At 36.3% G+C, this 13,990-nt stretch overlaps 1 protein-coding gene across 2 annotated transcripts in view; it reads right to left on the bottom strand.

The window, feature by feature from the left end:
* GRK4 (G protein-coupled receptor kinase 4) overlaps positions 1-13,990 on the bottom strand; it is a 45,058-nt gene that overhangs the window by 10,840 nt on the left and 20,228 nt on the right. For both annotated transcript variants that reach the window (XM_075420411.1, XM_075420412.1), the window contains exons 6-11: positions 13,254-13,346; positions 11,822-11,885; positions 10,920-11,060; positions 8,067-8,257; positions 2,635-2,672; positions 75-164 (exon numbers count right to left, since the gene is read on the bottom strand). In XM_075420411.1, the coding sequence (XP_075276526.1) occupies positions 75-164; positions 2,635-2,672; positions 8,067-8,257; positions 10,920-11,060; positions 11,822-11,885; positions 13,254-13,346 (617 nt within the window). The remainder of the gene's footprint in view (positions 1-74; positions 165-2,634; positions 2,673-8,066; positions 8,258-10,919; positions 11,061-11,821; positions 11,886-13,253; positions 13,347-13,990) is intronic.

The raw sequence follows: 13,990 nt of genomic DNA, 5'->3' as shown, positions 1-13,990 counted from the left end.
TGGATAAGTCATTCATATACTCACAGAAGCAAGTTTTCTGGTAAAATGTAACTAGCAAAGAATACTTTACATACCCATGTAACCAACTGTACCAACCCGTCCTCGGACCGTTTCTCCTTCTGGAATCTGCACAGCTAATCCCAGATCTGAAATTCTGATGTGTCCTATTTAAGTTAAAATAATTACACATAGTCAGCAAATAATAAAGTATCATCACTTTTAAAACAAAAAAATTCTGTACTGTACCTCATCAAAAAAACACCCTAAAACATAAAAACAGTTATATACTCGTAGCTCTAACTAGAAAGGAGTGATTTATCATTATTCAACTCTTCCTTAAACAGGTAAAGGAAGAGAGGCATAGATCTAACTGATTTCCTGAAGGTCATACAAAAAAAATTGCTGTTACATAGCACTGGCATAGGCTGCTACTCTAGGACGAATAGAAATAATGACTGCTCATTTCAAAATCTGTATCTGTTTATCACACACTTGTATTTTTCCATTCTGTATTCCTGCCACAAATACTTAGCTTTCCGACACCCTAACAAAACATCAGAATTTACTGCATTTATTCCAAATATGAGAAAACTGTAGCCCGTACTGAGACACCAGGTTTTCCTCTAACAAAGTACCCTAATAATGCTAAGCACAAGTAATTGGAATTGCTATCCCCACTCCAGAAGAAAAGTAATGTAGTCATAATCTACTTAGAATTATTTATATTGTAACATGTCAGCTCAATATTAGGATTTCCCCTTCTAGTGAATCAGTCTAATGTAGATAACAGCTTCTATTTGACTTTATTAGCCAAACTTCTGAAGTTGACTGCCTTTCCTACTATGCATGGCATTTACGCTAGGATCTATAACATAGAAGTAAGTCTGGTGGAAGACTGAGATTTGTCATGAACATCACTGCTCAGATGGGGAAACAGTCCAAGAAGCACAATGGGAATAAGTTCACCCCATCCTCCCTTACATTCCCATGGACAGATACAGTTCTTTGCTGGACAGACTCAACAGCAAACGACTCAAGACAGCAAAAGACAAGAATTGTGTTGACATGATCCTAGTTTAAAAATACATAAGGTACTTTCTTCATAACAATATAAACGGCTAGATAGAAGAAACGACAATTACATTTTCAACCCAATTTTAAAGTAGAAAATTGCCAGTCATCTGTAGTAGAATGATCTGGGGTGGGACAAAACAAATCAAAACAAAACCCACACTTATTTCTAATACTGCATATAAGGACAGGGACACTGTCATTTACAGAAATGTCATAGATTCACAGAATAATTATTCAGGCTGGAAGGGAATTCAGGTCTCTAGTACGACCTTATGAGCAAGCAGTCAGCCCAAAGTGTTCAAGGTTTTTAAAATCCTTGTCTAGAAAGTCTCCGAGAGTGGACACTGCATCACCGCACTGGGCAGCCCGTTCCAATGCCCAAGTGTCCTTTGTGCATATATTCTCTGTCATTCAAAAAGCACTACAGCATCAATGTTTGTTAACAGCGCATGTGATAGATAATCAAGGGGTGGCGGGAGAGAGTGGAGAAAGTCACATGCCACTCTATATACTGGCTGGAAATAACTAAATGCTTTTGAGCAGCAAATGCTATTTTAAGTATACCCAGATGCTCTTCTGTTCCCTGACATCTGATGAACCCCTTTTGAAGTGCAGGATCTGAGCTCCTGAAGCGATTTTCTAATTAGCCCCCTCTGCTTTCTGGAACAAGATCAGAATATCCCTGGCAGAAAGAAAGCATTCTAGTGCAGTCCTGCAAGGCTACATTTTTCCTCAAAGCAGTCTTCAGCTTTTGCAAGACAGTGCTGGAGAGAAAAATTAAAGAATGCATTTGATGTCTAGCAAAGCTTTAGCTCTTGCAAAGTGACTTCTCCCAAGCATCACCTTTTTAGAAATTTATCAGTCAGAACATGCTGACTTTAAAAAAAACCACCGTGCTAATGACTTCAAAAACAGTTTTTCCTTAACTAGAATACTCAGCAAGTACAAGAACAAACCAGTAACACTCATCCACAGCTTAGAAGGTAATTGCTGCACATGTTCTACAGTGAATTCAAAAGATTCTGATAAATTTCATACAAAGTCATTAAAGAAAATTAATTTCGCTTTTGAAAAACAAAAAACTACAAACATTTCTTCATATTGTTTGTACTGCCTCAATTCCTTCCAGCCACACATGCATCAGTGACCATCAGACCTCGTTTAGTTGAAATGTTTCAACAAACAGGGATGCTTCAGGCTTGTCTTCTTTATTGCTACTAAGTAAAATTCTGGCCCCACATGTAACAAATCACGTTTCCATAGTCGAAGAAAAGACAAACAGAGAACGAATCCATATAAAAGTTTTAGCCATCTTAAATCAAAGGCAGAGGGAAGAAGGAGGAACAAAAGAGGAAGGATAGCCATTTGAAGGTGGGAAAATGACCCCTCAGACATTGTCATCGTTGTGCCCTGAAGACCCCGTATTTTCCTGTACTTTCTAAAAAGTAAGGACCTTTTTTCTGTAGTAATTAAAATTAACATTTGTCAGTCAGGTCCCTTTTATTATGAGGAAATTCCTTTAATTTCTGGCACAGTATTAATTAGACTTGTAATTCTTACCACAGTCATCAAGGAGTATATTCTCAGGCTTCAAGTCTCTACAAATTAAACAGAATAGAAATGTGAATTACACAAAGGCAAAATTATTAGCCATCAAGTGCAACTGAGACAACATACGAATTCATGGGTCTGATTAAAGCGATTTTTCCCGTTTCCACCTACATACAAAAAAAGTTGTGAAATTGAGGACCTATAATGCAAATAGTTTAACCATGGAACTTGATATCCATTTTTCCCAACTCTCTATTCCATTTATATTAACAGGAATTCATATTTCACAGATGAGAAACTTTCCCTACACAACACTAAAATCCTCACATGAAGAACCACCAACATATACCCAAATTTTTGCTCATAAGTGAAAGACATTTATCCTGAGAGTTCCAGCCATACAACTCCACAATGGTAAAACACATCAGTGCTTGCTGCAGTCTGATGCTTACCCCTTGCTATATTCCACTCCAGGTTGTCAGAATATCAACAGAGAGTAATATTCCCAAAACTAAGCATGGGTTTAATATCATCCATTCAAACTCCATTCCTTTAATGGGAACATGCAGCTTCTAAAGCTTACTAGACACTTCATCTGGTTAGGATTCTCTGCAATCAGCTTTCTAAGAGTCTCTACTACTTTTCTGTAAACATCGAAGTTTTACATGAAATATTTTTTCAAGCAAGAAAGCTAGCAAGACTCAGGAAATAGTAAAAAGGACAATTAATTCAGTGGTGCAACTCTGCATTTTATAGGCATCTTCTTGTACATTCTTACTTCAAGAACAAAAGAAGAAACTCAATGAGATATTCGGATTTCGCACCCCAGCCCCCTTCATCCCCCAAGAAAATTTCAGAAGTCACTGAAGCTGAATCACAAGCTGTTCAGAAGTTACTTTTAGGATTTATTCTATAGCAGATTCTACTGAGAATAAACATATTTTTAAAAAAATATATAAATATATATGCATAGAATATATGTATAAAACACATAATGTATATATAATTGTGATATGCATCAGAAAGTATGTGGATTGCAGTACAGTCTCTCAGATTTATTCCACCATAAATACTGTAAAGCCAGAAATAGACAAGCAAAAATCAGTACTTGCCTAAAGATTCAATTATATTGGAATAGATTATTAAAAACAATATGTACGTATATGGGTATATGTACAGTTGTGACAAGAACAGTTATTCATATACAAGCAGAAAAAACTTAGTAAAAGAAGCAATTTTAGGAAGAATGACTCTACAATTTACATTCAAAAGGAGAGAGAAATACACACACACTTGTTCACCTAGATATCTGTATGCTTTGTTTTCCAAATATTGATAAACTGATGCTCTGAAGTACGTGTATTCACATTAAAGTATTATTATTTCATAAGATTAACTGTATAAAGAAGTCACCAAGATGCTTTCCCCCTAATACTTTGAAGTCTAGACAGTCCCCATAATGTTAATCATTTGATGTTAGATATGAGATTACAATACCAGATAAATCAGGAGAGATCAAAGTAAACACCAAAAAAAACACCATACCAGTACCAAAAAAGAAAAAGAAAATTCAGCTCAAACTTTACATAGAAACACATCTACTTCAAAGCACGCAATATATGCTCGGGTTAACTCAAGTAAACAACTCTAGAGAGTTCCATCTCCAAGAAGGCTGATTAAAGCCTAACCTAAAACCTAATACTAGCAACATCTGCTGCTTAATAGAAGCTAATTCTGTTCCGACATGATTTTAGTCGGTCAATAATAGTACTTGTTTCTAGCCAAAATTCCAGCTCTTTATTGCTATGAGTTTCTAGGCCTAGCAGTTCACAAAGAAGTCAGGTTTTGGAAGCATTCAACTATAAATTCTAGCTCTGGGATGCTAGCTTTGGGGTGTCAGCCTTCTGCCTCTTCCCTTCTTCCACCACAACAGAGGCCAAAGTCAGTTTCTGTTGGAATACACAGACACTAGTCTTGTACAGGAGAACAGGCTACTTGAGCTGAAAACCAAGCTCAGAACGAGGGCTAGCAATGCAATTCTAGCACCAGAGGCAGCAGTTTTCCTTTATGAAGCAGAGAAAGGCTGGAGGACTGTAAAGCTTACAAAACTAAGAGGTTTATTAAAGAAAGTTAATTAAAAATTATATATTCATTTTAAACTGGATTAAAAAAGCACCATATTTTTGCTATAGCTTACACCAGCCTCCCTAAACAGAAAATTTCTGTATAAAAATCCTTCAGGGATTTCACTGTAAAGATGTCTACTCTAAGCATAGGCACGAGGCAGGCAAGGAGCTACTTGGCTTATCCACTACCCCTTCACCAGGTCTTTGAGCCTGATCTTCGACCTTCCAGGCACATTCCGTGGCACTATGGGCACCCACATCAACTTGCAAGGAAAATCTCGGTCTCCAAGCAGCTTACCCGACAAAAAACACTACCACCCTTGAGAAGTCAAGTAACTCCTGCAGAAAAACTCCAGCAATTAAGGTCCTTTTGGAAACCAGGCACTTGTTCCCCACTCTGTCTTACGCAAATCCTGACTGCTCTAACTACTATCGGACTTTTTATGGAGCAGATGGATGAATAGCTCCACCACTGCCTGTTCCTGTCTGTTTGCTTATTTTTCTAATGTCAGCAACATATGGCAAGTTAGAGTTTCACAAGCTGCCATGGAACAAGCAAACTGGCTCAGTTGCTATCACAGGGCAGCACGGGGCCCTCCTTCCAGCTCTGCACCTGTTCCTTCAGCCCAGTGGGAACCCCACTAACAAATGGCACAACTGACTCCGGGGTCCTACAGACCAATGCCACCGCTTGAAATTTAGTAATAACTGGTATAAATATACATGAAACACACAACAAAAATTGGTGTTAATGGAGAAGAAAAGTTAGGCCTAATTTTTCCACTCTATGAGGCATTTTGCTCCTGATGGCAACACATCCCAAATGTAACAAATTTATAATAAATTTTAACATGATTGACTTACATTAAAGCTGCCATTCTAGAACTGAACAAACTGACAAGATGAACTGATTTCACTGCTATCTGCTGACACCTGTCTGCACCCAGGATTCGTATTTTCAGAAGTTCTGAATTTCCCTTCTTACCCTGCCTCTACAGTACACTTTACTGTGAATATACAAATGGATAGTCACAAAAATACATTCTGAAGAAAATATTTTATAACAGTATGTTACGGAATTAAAGTCTGCTTTTACAATTTAAGCTATTTGTCTAAAAAGAGAGTTTAAAGCTCCTTTAAAGCTGGCAAAAAATGCAGTAACATATCTTGAGATATAGCAACAAGAGAAAGAACTAGCTCCAATTTCAGAAATTCAGTCATCCTACCAGTATTAAATGCTTTCAAAATGACAGCAAAATAAGAAAAACATTCCTTCTGTATTTTCTTGCCCTGGAGAATTAGAAATATTAGCTACCATAATTCAGAAAAATAAATCATTGAATCAATGAAAGTGTGCTTCATTATGTTCTTCTCCCCAGCCCCCAACAACATTAAGACTGGAGGTTGCCAGCATTAGTCCTTTGGTGAGAATAAAATAATTATGACAAATTTTCCCAAGCTTTCTGATTCACTAATCATCTATAATCACTTTGTTGCTGCTTAAATGCATTTCCATGAAGATGCCTGATAGAGAATTTTGATTGATATCACTGTTATTGGTGACATTCTGAAAACTTCCATGACCATCTGTTTTGACTTCTTGACTTTAAAACTGTAAAATTTACAACCATATTCCTAAGCACATAATACAAAAAGGAATACATACAGAAAAAAACAAATCAAGATCATCACAAAAAAAACTACCATGAGCAAAAGAAAAGAAACAAGACCTTTGTTTTACAAGAAGTTGTTCATTTGATATTAAAAAGCACAACGCTGTAAGTGATTCTACAGAAAGCGTAAAATTATCCAAACATTCTAGTTTAGTACTGAAGCACAGTTGAGCTGACATGGTATAATTAGAGTCTCTCTTCGTCTGTTTACATACTGGGCAGGAGCTCCATTAGTATGTCCTATGCCAAATTGTTTAAGTAACGGCTTCAGGTATTACGATTAAATGTAAGGCCTTGTTTTTGCTCCGAGCATACAAATTGTTCAGTTACTAACACACGTACAGCTAACTGCCTTTTGGTCCTTAATTTTGTTATGAACAGAGGACTAAAAATAATTCCCATTCTTTTAATTAAGAGGCAATTTTACTCAGAGTTGGTTGTGAAACTACTTTTCTCCTTGCTCATAAATTTAAGGCCATGCAAATTCTCAATAATTGGAAACTGGTTATGCAATAGCACAAAGCAGGGCAGAGAGCCAGACACCAAGACTGCTCCACTCTAAGATCTGCAATTACAGAGAACACTAGGATTTGACTTACGTGTTTGAAGGTCTTCTTGTAGGCAAATAGCTAACAAGTGGGGCTTCAACCAAAAACCCCCGCAGCCCTTGTGGTTTTTCTGTTTTGTTTGGCATTTTTTTTGTTGTTCTGTATTTTAAAGAATCAGTTTTGTTTTCACTTAGGCAATGTGAAATGACCTACTTGTATCTGATCCATATGAGGAGAATGATGAGCAAAACCATTCAACCTTGCTTGCCTCCTACATGTATGCCAAAACACGCTGTGTAACATTGCAAGATTGGCTAAATTTTTTGGGGAACCACAAACAATAACCAGTGTAAGCCTGATTCACTCCGTGGTTCTGCCACTTTCTGCTGTGTGTATGTTAGTCTTCTATATTTGGGAGGGAAAAGACTAAGACTCATTATATTAAAGTTATGCAGGATTATACTTTAAATCTTCTTTGAAAACAAGTCGTACTTGGTGTTATACACCAGAAAGATAAAGAAGGCATTCTCGGTCCACCGCTAAGTTTGTTTCGCTTGTCCTGTAATATTAATGCATGCCAGGGGTTAAATGATGCATGTACAGAGACAGAAAAGAGAACTGAGATGATACAATCTCAATTACAATGCATGAGGCTTCTGACAGTTTCGTTAATTAAAAAGCAATAAAGTTTTTATTGGAGGAACCTGAAACAAAAAGAGAAGAAAGAGGGCAATATGGATTATAAGTGACTTTTTACCCTCTTGGGCGTAACAAGCAATGCAGCAAGGGACTTCTAAAGCGTTATCTGAACATCTACTTTAGAGTGAGCAGGAATACAACCTCATGTTCCTAAAACTTGAATCTTTATTATGTTTTAGAACATAGTGAGTATCTAGACCTAAATTAACAGTAAGAAGACAAGTAAGATCAGTAATTCTGAAGGACATGCCATGAAAAGGAGAACTAAACAATTTTTTCACTTCTTTTACTATGAAGTTGAAGTATAAACTTGTTCTAGTAGAAAACAATTAATACATTCAGTGCTGAACAGACATAGAAAATTCAAGGTGCAAGTGACTGTAGATGACACTCACCTGTAAACAATTCTCTCCTTCTGCAAATCCTCCAGACCACAGCACAGTTCTGCAGCATAGAAAATAGCCCTTTCTTCATCAAAGCCAGGATTTCCCATGTTATATATGTGAAACTTCAAATCCCCTCCATTCATTATGGTTAATACTAAACATAGGGCATCTTTCGTCTCATATGTATAGGATAAACTAACCTAAAAATGGGGCGGGGGAGAAGATGGCCATTATTCATTCATAAACTGCAACACAATTCACATCTCTCTTTTTCCAATACAAGCAACATATGAATCCATTTTTTAAAAACAAAAAAGAACAAAACAGCCAAGTAGAGAATTGCTCCTGTCTAGTACACAAAGGATTCAGACTAATTTGCAGGTATACACAAACCCTACATCACCATGCAAAAGCTCAGTGACATATCTGTTTAGATACCTTAGAGCTCCATCCAGACAATAGATCTATTGATGATGCCCCTCAGCTGCACGTTATCTGTATTACTCTATATTATGTTATCTGTATTAACAAGCTCATATACCTTAGTTTATTAATGCATTGTCAAACCATCTTCCTGAACTTCTACAAGACTCATAGTTGCCCTACATTAGACAGACTAAAAAAGTTATTTAAGAGCAAATGTACAGTTCCTATTCCTCCCCCCATATCCCTAAAAACCGCATATTTCCCTGGCTTAGAACTTTCCAACTATAAAGACTCTTTATAGTCTTTCTTCTCGCTGTATTTGGACTGAGGTGCTGATAGGGAAGGAAGAAGATGATTTTTTTTTTTTCTTCAGGTTTTAGGTAAATGTTTTCAGAGTGCATTTAAAGTTTTAAAGCAGACTTGTGAATTTAAAGAAAAAACATTTTAAAACAATGTAATATACTGCAAAATTTAACATGTTAAGTTACAAACTCAGTTTCAACAGTAAAAGCTATGGTCTGCTGACGATCATCTGGCAGGATCTTCAAAATTACTTACTTACTAACTTGTACTGAAAGCAATGGGATTTAAACATACTTACCTAACATAAGCTAAATGTAAGTAAGGTAAAAATCAGTAGGATTTTTATGACTCAATGAATGTATTTTTAAACACAGTACAAGTACATAAATGCCGTAACTCAGTAGTGTCCAAACTATTCCTTCAGAAGCATAAATCCAATACTAAATAATAAAATGAAACAAATCTACAAATCAGCTACTTGGGGCAAGGGTTCTTATTTGGTGGTTTTATACTGACCTGTCCAGCTATTAATGACCTCACTTGTGACACAAGCATAACAAATTATCCACCCACTTCCAAGCCAGTATTACCGCAACCCTAGATCTAGATATTCTCTGTCGCATTAAAAAAAACATTGGATGGCAAGAGGAAAATAACTTATGCTCAATCCTATAAAGTGATCGCAAATTCAACTTTGATAAATAAATTGATTTATAATATTTACATATCTTGAAAAATATTACTCAAAAATAGAAGTTTCACTCATCTCACGTATCTCTACTACTAGTAATTTCTGGATCAATTCAGGTAATTTTTGGATTCAATTTCAATCAATTCAAGCCCATGAGCCTTGTGAGAAAGTAACATTAGCGTATTTACACAAAAACATTATTTATAATCATTTGTACTATATTGAGGTATCTGGCCAGCAGGTTCTTATTTTTTCTTTTAGCTGGCAGTATTATACAGGGGGGTTTTAATACATAAAGCTTATCAGAAAATACATCTATATACGTATGTATAAAATACTATGCTTATAAATAACTTTCACTACCCTCTAACACAGGTACGTTAAAATCCCCTCTGAACACCAATAGAATTTATCAGTGAATGGATTTAAAAACAAAGCAAAATGCATTTAAAATTAACATTTAAATGACAACAATTCCATGAAAAACTAAACATTACTTGAGGGAAAGTTTACCTGGTATATCTTTGATCATTCTAAGTTATTTCACTGCTTAGTAATTAGAGCTACTAACAGACCATAATTTACAGGATAGTATCAAGTTAAAGTATTAAGACTTTCATTCTGTGGAATTTCTGTTCAAAAGTTCTGTTAATTATTACACCTCCTTAAGCCTTAATACACAGCAAGGAAATGTAAATAACCTGAATCAATACACTAGTCAAATTTCATGTCTATCTTGAAATGTATAAGCAATAGAGTAATAAATGCTATGAAAACATCAAAGGATATAAAACCTCTACCATTAAAAGTCACAGAAATGCAGGACATGGAACTTTTAACAGCAATTAAATGGCACACTCTCATCAAGTCACCCCTTTGTAAGTGCATTTATGAGTGACCTACAAACATGAAATTAGAAAACAGCATTAATTATAAGAAAATAGGTGTATGGGAGGGAAAAAAGGGGTAAGAGAAGAAAACAGAGAGCAATGCACTCGAAGAAGAGACAGAGAAGGAAAAAAATAGGATGGAATAAAGTATATGCAATATCCTCTTTTTAAACGTAGGCAAATATACTTAGTTATAGGCTGCAGCAGAAATAGAATTTAAGTGATTATTCAAGTCTGAGTACTACAGAATAATCTATTCGCCTTCAAACAGAGAACAAAGATTCAGTGGCATCAGCGTGCTGAAACACAACCTAATGTTTCAGCTGTAAGTGAGAAATAAAGCAGGCAGACTAAAACCAATTCATTATTGGAGAAAAAAGCACAGAACTACTCACAATCACAAAACATTTATCATTGTATCAATGATTTATCTCAGCAGTCATGCATTCTCTAAATCAATTAAAAAGTGTCTTGTGCCCACAAGCTCCTGGAAGAGACTGAAATGAAACAAAGCAAAACAAACTTCTGAGAATAAGATCAATAGATACTTACTACAAACCTACTATTCACTTTTTCTAGAATTCTTTTTTCATTTAGAGCCATTGATTCTCCTTTTCTCTTCTTTATTCTCTTTTTTTCCAGCTTTTTACAAGCATACATTTTTCCTGTTGCCCGTACTTGACAGGCACACACCTAAAAAGGAAGGAAGGAAGGAAGGAAGGTGTGTCAGAAATGCTAGGGGTTTTTTATAACTTTTTTTAAAGAAGATAAAATTTTATTTTCTTTTTTCACACTCTTGAACGCTCTCAGAAAATGAAGGTCTGCAAGCATCAATACAGAGCTTTCTCTCATGAAACAACTTCGAAGGGTCACAAAAGCTGTAACAGAAGTAGAAGACAGGAGCAAACCCATTTTTGTTGGGTTGAACAGTTCAGTAAAACTGTGGATCTTGTGTTGCTGAAACACATGACTGTGGTTAACAGTATATGTCTAGGCAAGCAGGACAGAGGACAAACATCCACGCCATAATCAAGTGGGAGAAAAACAATGGTAAATTAGTAACCCTCCTTCCCCTTCAATATAGGGCTCTGGTTAAAGCACATACGGGAAAAAGATATCCAATGAATTATAAATAGAATGAAGAAAATCTATTGATTTTCTTATCAGGTTCATGAATATTCTACGCAATTATTAAGTACAAACTACATTCTTATTGCCAAATGAAGTTTCTAAACAGAAGCAACTGTTGTTAGTTAATGGAAGTTTTCTCCAACTTTGTGCATTACCTATGATACTGAAACTAAACACATTAGAAGAAAACAGTTTGGATTGACGACAGTTTGCCAGGTGACATGCCAAACGTAAATTGTCAGAGTTAAGAGTTAAAAAACTGCTCTTCCTCTGTATTAACTTTTCTTAAGGATTTCCTCGCAGAAAGATACTTCTGTACTCACCTCTCCAAATCCACCTTTGCCTAGTACTCGGTAATGCCTAAATGTGTGTTTGGTTACTGGTTGCCTGATTAAGAGAAAGAAACAATTACTGCAACAGGAATTACAAGAGTCAGTATTCCCCTCCCCACCCAGAGGTCTGCCTTCACTTTCTTCTTTCTGTTCTATGATGTCTTACTGAACAGCTGCCTTGACCTCATGAAGACAGCACTATAAGAAGCTGAATTTCAAATGAAAGGGGGGCTCTGATTAGAAACATTAGCTCCCTCATGTGGTCATCAGGCATTCACAAGAGCAGGAAGAAAAGCCGATCAATTAGGCCCTGTGCTTTTTACTGTTAGAGCCTTATCTGTTCTCATCAATGGTCAATTTATCACCTCCAGTTGTCTCCCTTAGTTGCAGTATGCTGACATGTAGGCTGCGTTTCAATGAGCTCATGCTTACAATACAGCATTTAAAAGGTAAACCACTTCTGCTTTTGCTTTGCTGTTCGGCTTTTTCAAAAAACAAAGAGTTGTGGTATGCAACAGCAATTCCAGAGCCCAATTGTTAAGGTATTGATGTAGTGGAAGAGGAACAGAGAACTGGAGGCAGTAAACGTGTTAGCCATTCTATGCTAAAACATTCCTGAACATGTATCAGAGCAGGGCTATTTCATGGTGGTAAGCTGGCGATTTTTGTTTTGTTTTAAAAGAGCATTCACTGTTAATGCAGCTTTGTTCTCAGGACAACAAATGGAGGTTTAATTGTCTGAGTAACTTCCCCAGTTATCTTCCTGGCTTTTGCTACTAATAGAGTCAAAGATACCAGATAATTGGAATTTACCATAAAATTAATGCTCAAGCACCTTAATATTTGAATACGTCATCATGATACCCAGCAGTGCTGAATTACAATCAATTTGTACTAAATTTCAGCCTTCTGAAAAAGTCTGGACACTCATTTAGTATTGATTTAAAAGCCCAAACTACATTCTGAGATATACAAATCTTGCTGTCTTGTAATTACTAGATCTGTGCCTGTACCACCCGCAAAAACTGATTAGTTACCCCATCACCCAATGGGTTATAAAACTAGATTAATCTGCTTATTGACCACTAATTAGACCAAGGTTGAAACTAAAGGATGATAGCATTCCCACAAAAGATTGGTTTCCCACTGCACACTTGACAACCAAACTTATATCCATATGATGATATATTTGCATTTACCTAATACAAAGTTACCAGTTAAAGACTCCTGGACAGATGCCTCCATTGATGGGACAGTGAGAGAGTCAATAGTCCAACATAATCCTTTACATCTGTCCTTCAGATCATAATTTCTTAGACAGGCAGTGTCATGCATTAGGGCTCTATAGCATTTCTAGCATAACAAGCAGAATTTGCCACAAAGCAAAGCAAAATTATAATGCAAACATTATAAATAAACTTACTTTTCCAGCCATTTCCACTGTAAAAAACGGGAAAAATACACACTTTCTTGGTAAGCTTCAAAAGGTCTTCTGCTTAGGTATTCATGGACAATTCTAGCAACAGGAAAATAAAAATCAATCTTATTCTGAAAAAAAACAATGAAGCAGGCGGTGCTATCTATCTATTAAAATATAGCTAAACATTAATGAAGCTGTAGGCAGAAAAATATTGTCACTGTGCTGTACAATGGTTTTAACCCAGATGCCTCACCAAGTGAGTGCCTGTCGCAGAAAACTGTTCCTGTCAGAACACCAGTGAATGCCAAACTACTGTTAGTTAAGAGTAACTTGAAAGCTTGACTTCTGCATTCTCATTCAGTGTCTTCAAGCCCACCTAAACATCAGCCTCTCAGTAGCTATGCAATGCCTGTATGACCCCCCAAATATGACCGCTGACAGATATTTTCAGGAAACCATCTACAAGTTTTCATACATTCTTTGGAGACTGGTAAGTAAAATTTTATTCTAGGATTTGAAATAAAAATACTAAATGCCATGTCCAAACCTGAACACCAAATAGTTTATAATTCCTCTTAATTTAAATTGGGGGGGGGCGGAATGACAGGGACACAAGTTATTCAAACTGTATTCAGATATTTATTGGACAGAGGAAAGGGGATGACCTACATGACAGATCCTCCATTTGAGACATGTTTTACTAGGTGTTCTCACACATACCTTTCAATCTTATAATCTCA

The sequence above is a fragment of the Opisthocomus hoazin genome, chromosome 5 (genome assembly GCF_030867145.1).
Source record: "Opisthocomus hoazin isolate bOpiHoa1 chromosome 5, bOpiHoa1.hap1, whole genome shotgun sequence".
Taxonomy (NCBI): Eukaryota; Metazoa; Chordata; class Aves; order Opisthocomiformes; family Opisthocomidae; genus Opisthocomus; species Opisthocomus hoazin.
This window is presented reverse-complemented; position numbering and strand designations above follow the sequence as displayed.